General features: G+C 35.0%; 1 protein-coding gene across 2 annotated transcripts in view; it reads left to right on the top strand.

Moving 5' to 3' along the window:
- SYCP1 (synaptonemal complex protein 1) overlaps window positions 1-18,383 on the top strand; it is a 148,437-nt gene that overhangs the window by 73,447 nt on the left and 56,607 nt on the right. For both annotated transcript variants that reach the window (XM_047783074.1, XM_047783076.1), the window contains 6 exons: window positions 1,664-1,725; window positions 9,689-9,793; window positions 10,857-10,960; window positions 13,111-13,228; window positions 14,276-14,346; window positions 17,610-17,691. In XM_047783074.1, the coding sequence (XP_047639030.1) occupies window positions 1,664-1,725; window positions 9,689-9,793; window positions 10,857-10,960; window positions 13,111-13,228; window positions 14,276-14,346; window positions 17,610-17,691 (542 nt within the window). The remainder of the gene's footprint in view (window positions 1-1,663; window positions 1,726-9,688; window positions 9,794-10,856; window positions 10,961-13,110; window positions 13,229-14,275; window positions 14,347-17,609; window positions 17,692-18,383) is intronic.

Genomic DNA, 18,383 nt, shown 5'->3' with positions numbered 1-18,383 from the left:
TTTTTTTTTTTTCTTTTTTTTAAGGCCACACCCTCAATATATGGAGGTTCCCTGACTAGGGGTGGAATTGGAGCAGTAACTGCCAGTCTTCACCACAGGCAGTGTGGGATCCAAGCTGTGTCTGTGACCTACACCACAGCTCATGGCAATGCCAGATCCTTAACCCACTGAGCGAGGCCTGGGATCAAACCCGCATCCTCATGGATACTAATCAGGTTCATTTTCCATTGAGCCACGACAGGAACTCCTTTTATTTTATTTTATTTTTTGTCTTTTTTAGGGCTGCTCCTGTGGCATATGGAGGTTCCCAGGCTAGGGGTCCAATCGGAGCCATAGCTGCCGGCCTGCACCACAGCCAGATCTTTAACCCACTAATAAGCGAGGCCAGGGATCGAACCCGAAACCTCATGTTTCCTAGTCAGATTCGTTTCCACTGTGCCACGGCGGGAACTCCTCCATTGGCATTTCTTATTTTGTTGAGTTTTCTTAGAGACTTTCTTAGAAACTGGGTAATTATTACAATTTTTTATTTGTTTTTAATGTACAGTCTGGACTCTTCAGTTAATCTATCATATGTCTAATAATTAATAACTCTTAAGAGTGAGGGAAGACAGTGTTTCAGATATAAAAAATTTTAGTGACAACCAGACTCATTTGGGAACTTTGTAGGTGTTTTAAAAATTTAAGAAATGAAAAACAGGAGAGTTGAGCTGAAAGTTTTTCTAATTCATTAGCCTAGTGTTGAATTCATGGAAGTATAGAAAGAAAAGCATTATAAATCATTGTTATTTAGGGTGACAAGAAGGAAGGGTGTTGGCAAAGAAAACAAGAGCAAGAGGTAGGAAACAGGAAATCTTAATAATACAAGGTTTTGAAAATTGAAGGAAGATAAGTAAAGAGTGGGCTAATAGTATCAAATGTCAAAAGTTCCACAATGATAAGAATTGTACCGTAGAATGATTATTGGTGATCTTTGAGATCATAATTTTATTAATGGAGATAGGTATTAGTTTTTCATGGGATTAAGAAAGAACTATAGAAGACAACAAACAGGAATTTGGTTACAAAACAAAGTAGGAAATTTGACAATAGTATGAAAAGGGCAGAAAGGTCAATTGGATATTTTTGTTTTGTATTCAAATAGATGTTTAGATGGGATGGAGGAAATTAAAGATTCCTCTGCAGAGAGTCATTGTGTGTATTAGTAATATAGCAACCGAAGTCTTAGAGGAGGTGGGAATGTTGAGATCTAGAACAATGGTCAGAATTAGCTTGAAAAAAGTGAATTACTTCTCTTTTTAAGTTTGGAGTGAAGAGTAAGAAGCCAGATGTTTAGATAGTGATGAATTGAAGGTAAAGGCACATGCTTTGTGACTTCATTCCAAATATATTTTATATAGATCCAGTGCTTATTTTGTTTAATGAACTTTGGGCTCCTTTGGTTGTGGAATTAATTTTACAGAAATATCACTGTTAGTACTTACCCATTATTACTTTGCATATAGTTCCATTTGAAATTCCTCTGTGCTTTTCAGTGCTCTTGTTGCATCAGCCCATCTCTTTTAATTTTTCCTTTTCAAATGGTATTCTTTTTTTCTTGTCTCTCTTTTCCTATTCTTTTAATCTAGCCTTTAACACATTTATATTCTTTTACTTTTTCTAGAAGAGATGACTAAGCTTAAAAATAACAAAGAAGTAGAACTTGAAGAAATGAAAGAAATCTTGGTAAGTATATTGTTTCTTTTATTAATATATAGCAATTATTTTTCAAAATAGTATTGAATTCAATGACTTAGACTCTCATTATATAGATTTTTTTGGTAGTTTTTTCAGAAAAAATATAAAGAAATTACCTTTGGCTTTAGTAAATCCATTTTTCTTTTTTTTAATGATTTTTTATTTTTTCCATTATAGTTGGTTTACAGTGTTCTGTCAATTTTTACTGTACAGCAAAGTGACCCAGTCACACACATATATATACATTCTTTTTCTCACATTATCCTCCATCATGCTCCATCACAAGTGACTAGATATAGTTCCCAGTGCTATTAGGATCTCATTGCTTATCCACTCCAAATGCAATAGTTTGCATCCCAGATTCCCAGTCCATCCCAATCCCTCCTCCACCACATTTCTTATCTGTACCAATTTTTATACATTTTAATAACTGTCTTAGTGAAGGTACTTATATTATTTGAACATATGTTGCAGTATACTTAAGTAGGATCAAATATGCATATTCTGCAGCTGATTGTAAGTTTGGTGGGGCTTTGATACTTTTGAGCCACAAAGCTGCAACTTTGAGAAGGATATGTATGGTATAAATTAATTATCTGTAGGGCTTCATTTTTATTTTAATTGAGCATGGGTTGGTAAACTTTTTTGGTAAAGGACTAGATAGTAAATATTTTAGGCTTTGTGGCTGTATACAGAATGTTAATTTTTTCCTCCTCCTTCTTTTTTTCATTTTTAACATTCTTGTAAAAATGTAAGAACCATTATTCAAGGGCCTACAAAAGAAGTCTGGGTTGATTTTGTCTCAAGGGCTATAGTTTTCCAGCCCTTGCTTATTGAAGATAGTGTTGTTTATGATTATGCATATTTGATTTTGGCTTTAACCTATCACATTTTTACCTGATTTTGCTACTCCTAATTTTTTTAATCTCTTAGGAAGCACTGTTTCCAAATGCTTGTCCTTTCTTCAGTGAATAGCTTTTGTACAAATTCTTACAAATAATAATAATGATTACATTTCTCTCAAATTTGATCATGCAAAATTATACTTCAGGTCACAGCTTAAATATCAATTCTTTAGAAATGTCTCTTGGTATTCTTGGCTAGTTAAGTCTCTTTAGAGTTGTTCCTATAGCACCCTGCATTTTTCTTTTATAGCACTTATCAAAAATGATATTTATTTTTGGTATAAATGAAGCTTTTTAATAGCTTTATTTGACCTTTAGAGTCCCTCTTTCTTAAAACAGTGGATGGCACATAGTAGATGGTCAGTAAATAAATAGTAAAATGAATGTATACTCCAAAAAGAGCTAAGATCCTATGTCCTGTTTGCCCTGTAACCTCAGTACTTGGTACATCACTGACACTTTGTAAGTTCTTTATAAGTATTTGTCAAATGAATTAATACTACAGTATTATTTTTACACTCCTACATGGGCAAGGGTTAGTTTAGGCTTTTGTTATATGTGAACAGCCACAGAGCATCAGAAGACCTTCATCCTTAGAATGACAATGCTTGTTTGGTATCCAGCTCTTTTCTTCTTAGCTGTGTGACCTAGCATAATTTACCTAAACTCTTGATGCCTTGGTCTTTCTATCTATGAAAGGGGGAAAATAACTGTACATATCTCATAGGATGGTTGTGAGGGATGAATAAGAAAATACATTTATTCATTTAACAAACATTTTTGAGTCCTTTTTATGATATACACTGGGGATGCAGTGGAGAGCAAATGGATGCATATTCTGCTTGCATGGAACTACAGTCGTGAAATAATCACACTTAAATACAAACAGTCATTTAAAGGTAATGATACAATGGTGTCTGGGTAATAAAGGATTAGTTCCCAGTGCTATGAAACCTATAATAAAAGGATTTGAACTATTGAGAGAGTTCAGGAGAGGCTTTTTTGAAAAAAAGATTGAACTGAAATCCAGAGAAGGAAAGAAGTGCTTATCAGGTAGAGGAAATATTAAAATGCAAAGGTCCTTTGATAGGAAGGAGTATGATGACTACAACATGGAGTGAAAGGAAGAATGTGGTGCAAACTGTGACTAAAGAGGTAGTTAGCCTGACAGTTCACAACCCTTTAAGTCATATCAACACAATTTTGTATTTACCCTAAGAAGAATGAGAACCTCTAAAGAATCTCATCAGGGAGTGACCTGGTTAGATTTGCATTTTGAAAAGCTTACTTGTCTAGCACTACAGAGAACAAAATACAGTAAGACAGGAAAGTTAAGAATAGATGGATGAGAGGTTCTTTTGTGGTGTAGCGCTTAAGGATCCGGCGTTGTCACTGCTGTATTGTGGGTTTGATTCCTAACCCAGGAACTTCCACATGATGTGGGTGCAGCCAAAAGAAAAAAAGAAGACTAGGCAGATGATCACAAGACCCAGAGAAAACTTAGGCTGGGAGGTGGTGGTAGTATGATGAAAATGTGGATGGTTTTGAGATATATTTAAGATATAAGTATTTTGCATTGATATAGAATGATAATAATACCATTTATTGAAAAGATTATCATTGTTCTTTTTCTTTTCTTTTCTTTTCTTTTTGGCTGTGCCTGGAGCACGTGGAAGTTCCCAGGCCAGAGATTGAACCTGAGCCAGAGTAGCAACCTTGGCTGCTGCAGTGACAATGCTGGATACTTAACCTACTGTGCCACAAGGATACTCTGAGACTCCTTTTTCTATTGAGTTGCTTTTACACATGGATTAAAAAAAAAAATCACTTGACCATATTTGTTTGGGTATGTTTCTGGACTATTTCCATTTAATTGATTTTTTTTTTTTATTTTGGTCTATCTATTCACCAGTGTTTGGATTACTGTAGCTTTATAGTGAGTGTTATGTTTGGGTAGTGTGATTCCTCCAGCTTTATTATTCTTGTGCATATAACATTTATTTTTTAAATGTATTTTTTGAATATAATTGTATTTTTTTAAAATTTTTTAATTAATTTTTTTATGTATATAATAATTTGTATTTTTTTCCATTATAGCTGGTTTACACTGTTCTGTCAGTTTTCCACTGTACAGCATGGTGACCCAGTTACATGTATATATATTTTTTCTTCTAGGAAAAACATATGTTTTTAGGAATTTGTCCATTTCTTCTAGGTTATTCAGTTTATTGGCATATAACTATTCATAACATTCTCTTACGATTTTTGTATCTCTGTGGTATCAGTTGTTTTATTTCCTCTTTCCATTTCTTATTTTGCTTATTTGGGTCCTCTTATTTTTCTTGGTAAGACTGGCTTAAGGTTTATCAATTTTATTTTTTCAAAAAATCAGCTATTTTCCTTGTTATTTTCAATTTTTTTTTCCTTTTTTTGGCTGCACCCATGGCATATGGAAGTTCCAAGGCCATAGCAGCAAACTGAGCCTCTGCAGTGACAACACTGGATCCTTAACCTGCTGAGCCACAAAAGAACTCCAGTCGTTTCTATTTTTTTGATCTCTTATTTATTTATTTCCTCTCTGATCTTTATTATTTCCTTCTACTGAGTTTTGTCTTTATTTTTCTTTTCCTAATTTTATTAGATGATAGGCTAGGTTGTTAGAGATTTTTTTGTTTGTTTCTTGAGGAAGACCTATATCACTATAAAATTCTCTCTTTAAAACCTGCTTTTGCTGCATCCTGTAGATTTAGGAAAGTTGTGTTTTCATTTTCCTCAAAGCATTTTGATTTCCCCTTTGATTTCATTGCTGACCCATGTTTTTAGTAGCATGTTGTTTAGTTGCCATGTGGTTGTTCTTTTCCTGTTTATTTTTCTGTAGTTGATTTCAGGTTTCATACCATTGTGGCTGGAAAAGATACTTGATGTAATTTTTGTCCTCTTAAATTTGTTAAGGCTTCTTTGTGACCTAGTATGTGACCTATCCTGGATAATGTTCTGTGTTGATTGATTGTGAGAATGTTGACTTGAAAAGAATGTGTATTCTGCTCTTTTTTTTTTTTGGATATAGTGTTCTGTAGATAACAATTAATTCTGACTGAGATGTTGTGTCATTTAGGACCTTTGTTGCCTTACTGATTTTCTGTCTGGATAATCTGTCCATTGATGTCAATAAGGTGATAAAGTCTTGTACGGTTGTTGCATTGTTATCAGTTTCTCCCTTTATGTATGTTAGTATTTGCTTTATACATTTATTTATTTATTTATTTATGTCTTTAGGGCCACAACTCTGGCACATGGAGGTTCCCTGGCTAGGGGTTTAATTGGAGCTGTAGCTGCCGGCCTATGCCACAGCCACAGCAGTGTGGGATTGAAGCCGCGTCTGTGACCTACACCACAGCTCATGGCAATGTGGGATCCCCAACCCACTGAGCGAGGTCAGGGATTGAACTCACAACCTCATCGTTCCTAGTTGGACTTGTTAACCACTGTGCCACAATGGGAACTCCACTATTTGCTTTATACATTTAGTGTTTCTGTATTGGGTGCTTATATGTTAACAGGTATCCTTTTAAAATTCTATGAACTATTTTTTAAAGGGTAGTTGGTTTACAATGTCATGCCAGTTTCTGATTTACAGCAAAGTGACTCAGTCATACATATATATACATTATTTTTCTCATGTCATTCACCATCATGTTCTATCTAAAGAGATTGGATACAGTTCCCTGTGCTATATAGTGGGACCTCCTTGCTTACCCATTTTAAACATAATAGTTTGCATCTACTAACCCCAAACCACCAATCCATCCTGCCCTTGGCAACCACAAGTCTGTGCTCTATGTCTGTGAGTCTGTTTTTCTTTTGTAGATAGGTTTTATTTGTGCCATATTTTAGATTCCACATATAAGTGATATCATATGGTATTTGTTTTTCTGTTTCTGACTTCATTTGGTATGAGAATCTGTAGTTATATTCATGTTGCTGCCAGTGACTTTATTTCATTCTTTTTTGTGGCTGAGTGGTTTATTCCCTTATGTATATGTACCACATCTTCTTAATCCATTCATCTGTCAGTGGATATTTAGGTTGTTTTCATGTCTTGGCTATTGTGAATAGTGCTCCTATGAACATATGAGTACATGTATCTTTTTGATTGAAAGTTTTGTCTGGATGTATCCCAGGAGTGGGATTGCTCAGTCATACGGTAGTTCTATATTTAGTTTTCTGAGGTACCTCCATACTGTTTTTCCATAGTGGTTGTACCAATTTACATTCCCACCAACAGTGTAGGAGGTTTCCTTTTTCTCCACACCTTCTCTCTTTGGCATTTGTTATTTTTAGGCTTATTAATGATGGCCATTCTGACTGGCATGAGGTGGTTCCTCATGGTACTTTTGATTTGCATTTCTCTGATTTTTTAAATTAGTGACATTGAGTATTTTTTCATGTGCCTGCTGGCAATACACCTGTCTTCTTTGGAGAAATGTCTTTTTAGGTCTTCTGCCCAGTTTTCAGATGAGATATTTGTTTTTTTGTTGTTGTTGAGTGTATGAGTTGTTTGTATATTTTGGAGATTAAGCCCTTGTTGGTTACATCATTTGCAACTATTTTCTCCCATTCTGTTTGTTGTTTTTTCTCTTTTTTTTATGGTTTCCTTTGATTAGGTTCTATTTGTTTATTTTTGTTTTTATTTGTATTGCTTTGGGGGACTGACCTAAGACAACGTTTGTACAAGTTATGTCAGAGAATGTTTTGCCTGTTTTCTCTTCTAGGATTTTTATGGTATCTTGTCTTATGTTGAAGTTTTTAAGTCATTTTGAGTTTACTTTAGTGCATGGTGTGAGGGTTTGTTCTAGTTTCATTGATTTACATGCAGTTCTGCCAGCAGCACTTGCTGAAGAGACCATCTTTTCCCCATTTTATATTCTTGCCTTCGTTGTTGAAGATTAATTGGCCATAGGTGTCTGTGTTTATTTCTGGGCTCTATTCTGTTCCATTGGCCTGTATGTTTGTTTTTGTACCAGTACCACACTGTCTTGCTTACTGTAGCTTTGTAGTAGTATCTGAAGTCAGGGAGAGCTAATATTTGTTAAATATTTCTTATAATTTCTCATTTTGTGGTCACATTTCTTGTCTGATATCTTGGGTCATCTTTACTATCATTACTCTGAATTCCTTTTCAGGTTGGTTGCCTTTCTCTACTTCATATGGTTGTTCTTTTGGGATTTTGTCTTTTTTTTTGTGTGTGTGTGTGTCTTTTTGCTATTTCTTGGGCCGCTCCCACGGCATGTGGAGATTCCCAGGCTAGGGGTCCAATCGGAGCTGTAGCCACCGGCCTACGCCAGAGCCACAGCAACGCGGGATCCGAGACGAGTCTGCAACCTACACCACAGCTCATGGCAACGCCGGATCATTAACCCACTGAGCAAGGGCAGGGATCGAACCCGCAACCTCATGGTTCCTAGTCGGATTCATTAACCACTGCGCCATGACGGGAACTCCTGGGGTTTTGTCTTATTCCTTCATCTGGCACATATTTTCCTGCCATTTCATTTTATCTAACACTCTGTGTTTATAGTATCCTTTATGCATCCTGCAGGGTTGTAGCCCCTCTTGCCTCTGGTGTCTGTCTCCTAGGGGGTAAAATGGATCCATGCCTGGTGTAGGCTTCCTGGTGACAGGGACTGATGGCTTATCACTGGTGATGGTGCTGGGTCTTGTCTGGGGTGTATGGCTGTGTCAGTGGGTGTTTCTGTAGTTTCCAGGTCTCTGTGGCTTTGTGCACAGGATGACTTTAGGCAACCTATCTGCCAAAGGGTGGAGCTGAGTTCCCACCCTATTTGTTGTTTGGCCTGAGACTTCCTAGCACTAGGGCCTGAAGGTTGTTGGGTAGAGGAGCCAGCCAGGTCTTGTTTCCAAAATGGTGACCTCCAGGGCACTTCATGCCAATGATTATTTCCTGGGGCCTCTGTCTCCAGTGCCCCCACAATGAGCCAAAGCCAACCCCTACCTCCTTAGGAGACTCTTGGAGACCTGCAAGTAGGTCTGGCACAGATTCCTGTGGAGTCACTGCTGTGCCCTGGTACCCAAGGCACATGAAGTCTTGTGTATGCCTTTCAAGGGTGGAGTCTCTATTTCTCTCAAACCTGTGGAGCTCCTGAACTCAAGCCCTGCTGGCCTTTCAAGCCAAATTCTCTGGGTACTCCTCTTTCCAATGTCAGACCATCAGGTTGGGATACCTGACATGGGGTTTAGAACACTCACTCCTGTGTGAGAACTTATGTGATGTAGTTATTTTCCAGTTTGTGAATCGCAGACATGACAAGTATGGTATTTGTTTATATCGTGAAAGCACTCCTCCAATGATCTCATTGTGGCCTCTTTTTCTTTGGGTGTAGAATATCTTTTTTTGGGAGTTTCCAGATTTTTTTGTTGATGTTTATTTGGCAGTTAGTTGTGATTTTGGTGTTTTTGTGCGAGGAGGTGAGTCCTTTTATTCTGCTATCTTTTCTCCTTCTCCTCTAGCTCACTTCTTTTTTTTTTCTCCATCTCCATTTATATGGATTTTCCTATGTCTTCATTAGGATTCTGTAGTTTCCAGGTCTCTGTCCATTAAATCCTCTGTCATATTTAGTTTTTGAATTTACTTAATAATGACTTGTTGCTTTTCTAAAAATTTTTTTTGTGAGTTCCTATTGTGGTTCACTGAGTTAAGAACCCAGTGTTGTGTCCCTGAGGATGCAGTTTTGATCCCTGGCCTTACTCTTTAGGTTAAGGATCTGATGTTGCTGCAAGCTGTGGTGTAGGTTGCAGATGTAGCTCAAGTTTGATGTTGCTGGGGCTGTGGTATAGGCCTTGGAAATAGCTCCTATTTGACCCCTAGCCTGGGAACTTGTATATGCTGCAGGTGTGGCCATAAAAAGAAAAAAAAAATTTTTGTCCCAAGGGAAATTCATAATTGTTTTTGCAACTCTATTCGGGCAGTTTGAATGTATTGAATTGTGTTCTTTGGTTGTCATGATTTGTTAATGCCTGTTCTTAAATAGGCAGAAAAGCAAAAGCTTTTAGATGAGAAGAAACAATTTGAGAAGATTTCTGAAGAATTAAGACAAGCAGAACAAGAACTTACTGGACTTCTCCAAACCAGAGAGGTTTGTTTAAAAAAGATACATTTTTCTTTCAAGTATTTTGTTAGTAGGGTCTAGATTAGATTGTGGATTATGGTGTGGCTCTTTGCTTTATGAAAGATTGCTTCACAAGGAGTTCCTGGGTGGCTCAGTGGAAACGAATCTGACTGGTATCCATGATGACGCAGGTTTGATCTCTGGCTTCAGTGAGTAGGTTGAGGATCTGGTGATGCCATGAGCTGTGGTGTAGGTCACAGACATGGCTCAGATCCTGGGTTGCTGTGGCTGTGGCATAGGCCAGTGGGTACAACTCTGATTCGACCCCTAGCCTGGGAACCTCTATATGTAGTGCATGCGGCCCTAAAAAGATTAAAAAAAAAAAAAGATTACTTCACAAAATTCCTTTTACAGATATTTTCCTACTATATTAAATATGCTAGTGATTGATTGAAAACACATCTAGAGAACTTCCATATTATAATAAGGTAGATAAAGATCAACATTTAATATAACAATAGAATGTGCAATGCCACGGTTTATAAAAAATTACATTTCTTGATATCATGAGTATTTCTATAATTGATACATTTAAATTTTGGCCTTTATTAAGTTCTTAGTATACAGTAGTTTTATAGTGCTCATGTTGTAATTTTAGAATGTCTCTTATTTTTAAAAGTATGTTCTTAGTGCATGTTACAATATTACATTTTAACTGCTTTAATTTATCAAGAACTGCTTAGCTTTTCAGGTATTGCCTGATTTCATTAACTAATGTATTTCTTCTTAATGTCATTTTAACTGAAAGTAATTACTTGGCACTATAAAATTGATAACAGTATTTTATAATATGTAATATAATTTTCTAGTTAAGCTTCAGAATATCAAGATGGAATTTACTTATAGTATTGCATCTGTCATTGCTCATTGTTTTAAAGTTAGAATGGTTATTGCATGAAATTCTACTTACATTTTTAAAATATGACATATTTTTGACCAAATAAATAACTGACTTACATAGAGTGACCATAATTCTTAAATGGGAAAATTATAAAAATACTTGCTGTGGAAATACATGTTTATTTTCCAGAAAAAAATACATGATTTGGAAATACAATTAGCTGCCATTGCAACAAGTGAACAGCATTATTCAAAACAGGTTAAAGAGCTGAAAACTGAACTGGAAAATGAGAAGTATGTTTTCTGTTTCTAAAGTAGTTTACATATTCAGTTCCTAAGCTTTCTGATAGTTAATAAATCAGTAAATTATGTTAATACTTGTATTTATTTATTTATTTATTTAATTATTTTGTCTTTTGTCTTTATAGGGCTGCACCTGTGGTGTATGGAGGTTCCCAGGCTAGGGGTCTAATCGGAGCTGTTTCTGCCAGCTTACACCAGAGCACAGCAATACCAGATCTGAGCCGTGTCTGCGACCTACACCACAGCTCACAGCAATGCCAGATCCTTAACCCACTGAGTGAGGCCAGGGATGGAATCTGCAACCTCATGGTTCCTAGTCGGATTAGTTTCCGCTGCACCGCGACGGGAACTCCCAATACTTGTAATTAATAGGCTTAAATTTGTGTTTTACTTCTGATTAAATGTTAAAATAATTTATCAGTTTCATTGTTAAGGGAAGTACATATCACTGACATAAAAAAGAGTATATCACAAAGTTGAGAACTGCTATGCAAGAACAATAGATTACTCTTCTCAGAGATTATTTTTGTTGTAACTCTTTATTTTTATTTTTTTACTAAGTTACTTCATAGGTTTATATTGATGAAGTGACAATATACAAATTCATTTCTTACATTGTCAAAACATAATGAATATTTAGTTGATTCACATACTTAGTAAATTTAATTCCTAGAGAAAGTGGGACAAAATAATCATTGTTATTATTCAGAGAGAACTGAACTTGAGTAGGAAATATAGTGGTGAGCATGATTTTTACTTTCTTATTGCTTCTCAACTTTAAGTAAAAATGAGAAATAGGTAGTTTACTCAGCATTTTGTCCCTTCTGTTTCAGCTTACATTCCCAGCTTCTAGTACCTTTTCAACAGTACTTTTATAGGGGCCCTGGGTTAAATCCATCTGTTCACCAAAATCTTTTAATGAATGAAATGAATAGTATAAATTTGTATTATCCCAGTTATAATTGCTTTCTTAAATTTCCTTTTTTTTTTTTTTTCGTCTTTTGCCTTTTCTGGGGCTGCTCCTGTGGCATATGGAGGTTCCCAGGCAAGGGGGTCTAATCAGAGCTGTAGCCTCCAGCCTACGCAGAGCCACAGCAACGCCAGATCGAAGCCACGTCTGCGACCTACACCACAGCTCACGGCTGGAGCTTAACCCACTGAGCAAGGCCAGGGATCGAACCCACAACCGCATGGTTCCTAGTCGGATTCATTAACCACTGAGCCATGACGGGAACTCCTAAATTGCCATTTTTTAATTGAAACATACCTCCTCCTTGATGAGTTTCCAGTATCAGTAAGTAGGAAGGGACAACAGATGCTTCTGAAATCATTCAGTAGAGCCACACACTTTCCTTCCCTCATTTAAAACTGATCCTGGTTTCATCCAATAACAGCAGTAATCTCTCTTTCAATATAGAATATTTGATATCTTTTAAGAGCAGTTTAGGTGTTGTGAACAAAGATTTATTTTAATGAAAATATTTTAATTAAAAACAGTTAATTTTTGAAGTTCCTGTTGTGGCTCCATGGGTTAAGTACCCAACATTGTCTCTGTGAGGATGCAGGTTCAATCCCTGGCCTTGCTTGGTGGGTTACAGATGCAACATTGCCACTAGCTGTGGTGTATAGATCATAGATGTGGCTCAGATTTTATGTTGCCATGGCTGTGGCGCAGGCCGCAGCTGCAGCACCAATTCGACCCTTGGCCCAGGAACTTTCATAGGCCCCAGGTACGGCCGTAAAAAGGAAAAAGAAGTTAATTTTTTTGTGCTACTTAAATAATCAGAAATTTGAAATAGTTCTAAGAGATAACCTACTAGGGAGAAAATATTATACGAAGAGTATAATTCGCTTTTCAAAAATTGTGGAAAGGTAAAGGGGGAAGAGTGTGGGAAGTATGCAAGGAAATATATGACATCTTAAAAACTTAAAAGTTTTCAAATATATACAACATGAAGAGAGAATAATGTAATGAACTGGCATATACCTGTCCCTCGGCTTCAAAAATTCTTAACTAACGGTCATTCTTATTTATAGCCCCAACTCTTCCTTTCTTTCCTCTAAGATTATTTTGGATAAAATTCCGCATCATATAATTTTATATATAAATATTTTGGTATGATGTATTTTTTAAAAAACAGGTTTAAGAATGCTGAACTAACCGTAAGCTGCAACAAGCTTTCACAGGAGAAGAAAGAACTAGCACAAGAAGCAAGTGATATGGCCCTAGAAATCAAGAAGCACCAAGAAGATATTAAAGTGAGTTGAAGAAGAAGTATCCTTGACTTAATTTTCTTACTGTAAAATTGGGGATTTAGAATAGATGATCTCTAAAGATACTCTCAGATTTTAAAAGTCTGATTATCTTCGAGTTAATACTTTGTTTTAGAAGAAAAATATTCATATAGATCTTAGATGGTAATAACAGTCAACAGAGGATAGAGGCTTCCCATTGATAAAATTACTTTAATTTTAAGCATCAAGATTTATATTTATAAAGAAAGTATTTATTAAATATATTATAAGATACTGTAGAGGATACAATGATGAATAAAATATCATCCTTCATTTTTAGGAGTTTGTGACTCAGTAGAAAAATAAGTGCTCAAATAAGTTATCATATGTATTGTTTTGAGGCAAAGTGTTATCAGAATGAAGGCTTAAGAAATAATATAGCATTGATTTTTGCCTTAAAAAATGAATAATTATGAGTTCAGTAGGTAACAGTGAGTGGAAAGCATTCCTTGAAGCCACAATAATATAAACAAAAGACACGAGTCTCAAAGTGTTAGTGGGAAACATCAAGTAAGACTTATTTTCTATTATGTAGAGATTGTTACGGGAATAAAGTCAGTCTGGAAAAGTGTGAAACTTATACAAGTTAGGGGTTCCCATTGTGACTCATTGGTTAACGAACCCGACTAGCTTCCATGAAGACATGGGTTTGATCCCTGACCTCATTCAGTGGGTTAAGGATCTGGCGTTGCTGTGAGCTGCGGTACAGGTCGTAGATGTGGCTCAGATCCTGCGTTGCTGTGGCTCTGGCATAGGGCAGCGTCCATAGCTCAGATTTAACCCCTAGCCTGAGAACCTCCATATGCCTCTGGTGTGGCCCTAAAGGACAAAAAGAGAAAAAATAAAACAAAACCTTATACAAGTTAAATAGCCCATTCTCTTAGGGCTTTTATATATATATTCATAAAATTTTATAAATATTAAGACAGATAAAGGTCTTAAATATTAATTTCAATTTTATTTCTATTGACACAAAATAATTAATACAAACAATACTTTTTATTTCTTTAGAATAGCAGAAAGCAAGAAGAAAGGATGTTGAAACAAATAGAAAATCTGGAAGAAACAGAAACCCAATTAAGGCAAGACTAATGTGTTTTTTGCCTATATGAAGGTTTCAGTATTTCTTTTCTATTAGTTTGTTATAGTTAATTAAGATCAATCTTATGTTGAATGTAGTATAAAGTGAAAAATTATGAAACTTAAAACTATGATTATAATCATGCCTGTTTTATACTTAGTGTTGAAATAGTGGTTTTAGACAAATTAATTTTAAAGTATGACACTTTCTAATATTTAATATTCATTTAGTTGAGAAAGTATACTAATCACATGCCAGAAAATTTAGAAGAGATTTTAAAAAATTAATGTTATTTTAAGCATTATCTTTGTTTCTAGGTGTTTTCACAATTACCTATTTTAATGCCTGTATGCCAGTCAGTCAAGTGGATATAACATTATGTTTAAAAATTTTGATGTTAACATTTTCCAGTTTTTCACTATCATAAGTAATACTGTAGTGAATATTTGAGCACATACAGAATTTTTTGCCTACAGGATAAAATTCAAGTGGTGAATTTATGGAGTCATAGGAGTAGTTATTTCAGTTACTTTTGATAGATAAATAGTTTTTGATGTGTTTTATCAGTTATAAACCATACAGTACAACCAATATTGTATGAAAATGTTGGTTACAAAATGTTTTAATTACTTTTAGGTGTTTTCACTAATTTTTGATAATGTAACAGATTAAAAACAACTCATAGTTCTTATGATTTATAATTTTCATGTTTGAGTAAACTTCCATTTTTCAGGTGTGCTTTGGAATTTTTCATCTCTTTCCTTCTTCTCTTCTCTTCATGGCTGCTCCCATGACATATAGAAGTTCCCAGGCTGCGAATCTAATTGGAGCTGCAGCTGTGGCTTACATCACAACTTAACCTGCTGAGCAAAGCCTGGGATCAATCCCGCATCCTCACATTGACAACATTGGGTCCTTAATCTGCTGAACCCCATTGGAAAGTTCTAGAATTTCTTCTTTCTAAATTGCCTTGGAGTTCCCGTCATGGCACAGTGGTTAACGAATCTGACTAGGAACCATGAGGTTGCGGGCTCCATCCCTGCCCTTGCTCAGTGGGTTGAGGATTCGGCATTGCTGTGAGCTGCAGACGCAGCTCAGATCCCAAGTTGCTGTGGCTTGGTGTAGGCCGGTGGCTACAACTCTGATTGGATCCCTAGCCTGGGAACCTCTATATGCCATGGGAGCGGCCCTAGAAAAGGCAAAAAGACAAAAAAAAAATTGCTTATACCTCTTGCCCATGAATACTTTGAGATCTTGATTGTTTTCTTACTGATTTATTTAAGCTTTAAAAAACATATTAATTCTTTATCTTGTTTTATTTACAGCACATATTTTCTCCAGTCTGTTTTCCTTTCACTTTGAGTAATTTTTTGTTGTATAGAATTTTTTTTTAAATTTCGTATGAAATCTAATTGTCTTTCCTTGTGAATTTTTTTCTATTGCTTTCACACTTATAAAGTTTTTTTCTGCTTGCAGTCAAATACTAATCTTTTCCTTAGTTATTTAAAAAAACCAACATATTGATATTTGGTTTATCTTTCTCTTTTGCAAATACTAAGAACATTTCAGGATATCAGTATATTGCCTAACACTACTGTAGATCTATGACCTGGTTTTTGATATGCAGTGTTTTCATTTTCATTATTTTCTAAATAATCTGTTTTTGTATTTCAAGTTTCATTTTAATTCATTAATAATTTAGAAAATTTCCAAATATTTGGGGTCTTTTGTTTTTACTTATTTCTGTACAGTTGTTTTTATTTCTCTTTGGTTAAGGAATTTGGTCATTAAAATTTATTTGATATTTTCAATTATTTGAGATTGCTTTTAGGCCTAATATACATCCCTTATAGTACTGTTTGAGGATTATTATATAAATAATGAAATGTGAATAACATGCTGCACACAGTGCCTGGCACTTAACTGTTACTATTTTCCAGATTTGGAAAGTCATTTTTTATTATGCTTCTAAAGATTGCTTTTGTCCTTTCTGTTCACTTTGTTCTTCAGAAGTAGCTGTTATTTATAGATTAAATCTCTGTGATATAGCACTGTACATTTTGGGAATAAAAAGTGAAGATAGATTTTAGGGAAAGGCTGCTTTTAATTTAAGAGAATTCAAATTATTTGAATAATATCTTTCTGTATATCTACCTATTTTGTGGACTTATAGAACTTTAAATAAAAATATATTGAGGAATAGTGGAGTTCGTGTCGTGGCACAGCGGAAATGAATCCGACTAGGAACCATGAGGTTCCAGGTTTGATCCCTGGCTTTTCTCAGTGGGTTAAGTATCCGGCGTTGCTGTGAGCTATGGTGTAGGTTGCAGATGTGGCTTGGATCTGGCATTGCTGTGGCTGTGGCGTAGGCCGGGGGCTACATCTCCGATTAGACCCCTAGCCTGGGAACCTTCACATGCTGTGGATGCGGTCCTAAAAAGACAAAATATATATATGAATGGCAAGAATATGCCAAGTAAAAATTTAAAACTCAGTTGAAAGAGTAAACATCCTCAATTCAGTTTTCATAAGACCAGTATTCCACATGATTGAATACTATTCCATGCATTCAGGTTAGACCCAGCAACATATCAGTTGTAGCAAGAGAGACTATAATTAGAAATAGCTTCAAACATCCATCTGAGAGAAAGCACCATTGTTTTCATATTTTTAATTTAAAAAAATTTCAAAGGACAATTCACCCATATGATATAAAAATCAAAGGGACAAAGAGACATGGGGAAAGAACATTGTCTTTCTTGCCCCTTGTATTCCTGCATCCATTTTCCCTCCCCAGAGGTATCACGTTTTCTTGTGTATGTTTCCAGAGATACAGTGCACATATATAAGGATATATGCATATGCAAATATCTGTCTGTAGTTTTTCATTAAAATCACTTGCATTATGTCCTTAATTTGTTTGTCCAACATCATAATTATGTTCTAGAATGATGATTAACTTATGACTAAGAAAACAGTAAAGTAAAATCTTGACTCAAATTAGAAATAAGTGTTTCTATATAGGAATTTTGTTAATGGAAAAATGACTATAAGGATCTAGATAATTTCAAATTAAATGTATAAATTAATTTAAATATAGATGTATAACTATACTTATTGATATTAATACATGAAAAGTTATCAAACAAAATGAAAATATAAACCAACAAAATATTAAGTAGTCAACCATTTTAGGAATTCCGGAAAGGGAATAAAATGAAAATATAAATTTTATTACAATGTCACTCTTCCATTTCCTTTAAGGAATGAACTGGAATCTGTGAAAGAAGAACTGAAACAGAAAGGAGATGAAGTTAAATGTAAATTGGACAAGAGTGAAGAGAATGTATGTTGTATTTAATAATAGGTTGCATCACAAAACTTTAAATCTTAAATGCAACACCACATGTCTAAAAAAAAAAAATAAGGTATACTATTATATAAATAACTAGTGTTTCAGGAACTCTTGTAGGCTGTTCACTTTACAAATATAAACCAGGTTGGGTTATTTTGCTTATGTGGCTTACATCTAGAAGAAGTTGTGGCATAATTCCTCAGTTCCTCAAATACTGAACATTTATAAATATTGATTTATATTTTAGGGTAAATAAAAGGATCATACTTTAGTGATGTGAAATATACTGATAAATTGGTTAATAAGTTTATGTTGTGCTTTGGTGGATATGATTTCAGAGTTGAGATAGGAAGAAGGCTTTCAAGGAAGATTATTACAAGTGGAATAGTACAAGGTGTATATGATTACAGTATATAATATACATAGAGAAAATTGTGCCAAAATAGAAAGATCAAACTAGATTGTGAAGGTTGTCACAGTGTTTTTTTCATTGAACAAATGAAATGATTACCTGTGATGTGCTAGGCACTGTTCTGGATACCATGTTTGGATTTAATTTGTTTTGGTGGACAATAGTGTTCCAGTTAAGGTTTTTTATTAGATAAGTAACATTTAAAATTTTTAGGAATGGAATAGGGAGAGGTGAAAGACCCTTGGAATCAATTGGAAGGTTATAAAAAATA

This window comes from Phacochoerus africanus, chromosome 6 (genome assembly GCF_016906955.1).
Source record: "Phacochoerus africanus isolate WHEZ1 chromosome 6, ROS_Pafr_v1, whole genome shotgun sequence".
NCBI lineage: Eukaryota > Metazoa > Chordata > Mammalia > Artiodactyla > Suidae > Phacochoerus > Phacochoerus africanus.
Note: the sequence above shows the minus strand (reverse complement) of the source record. Positions and strands in the feature narration are given on the sequence as shown.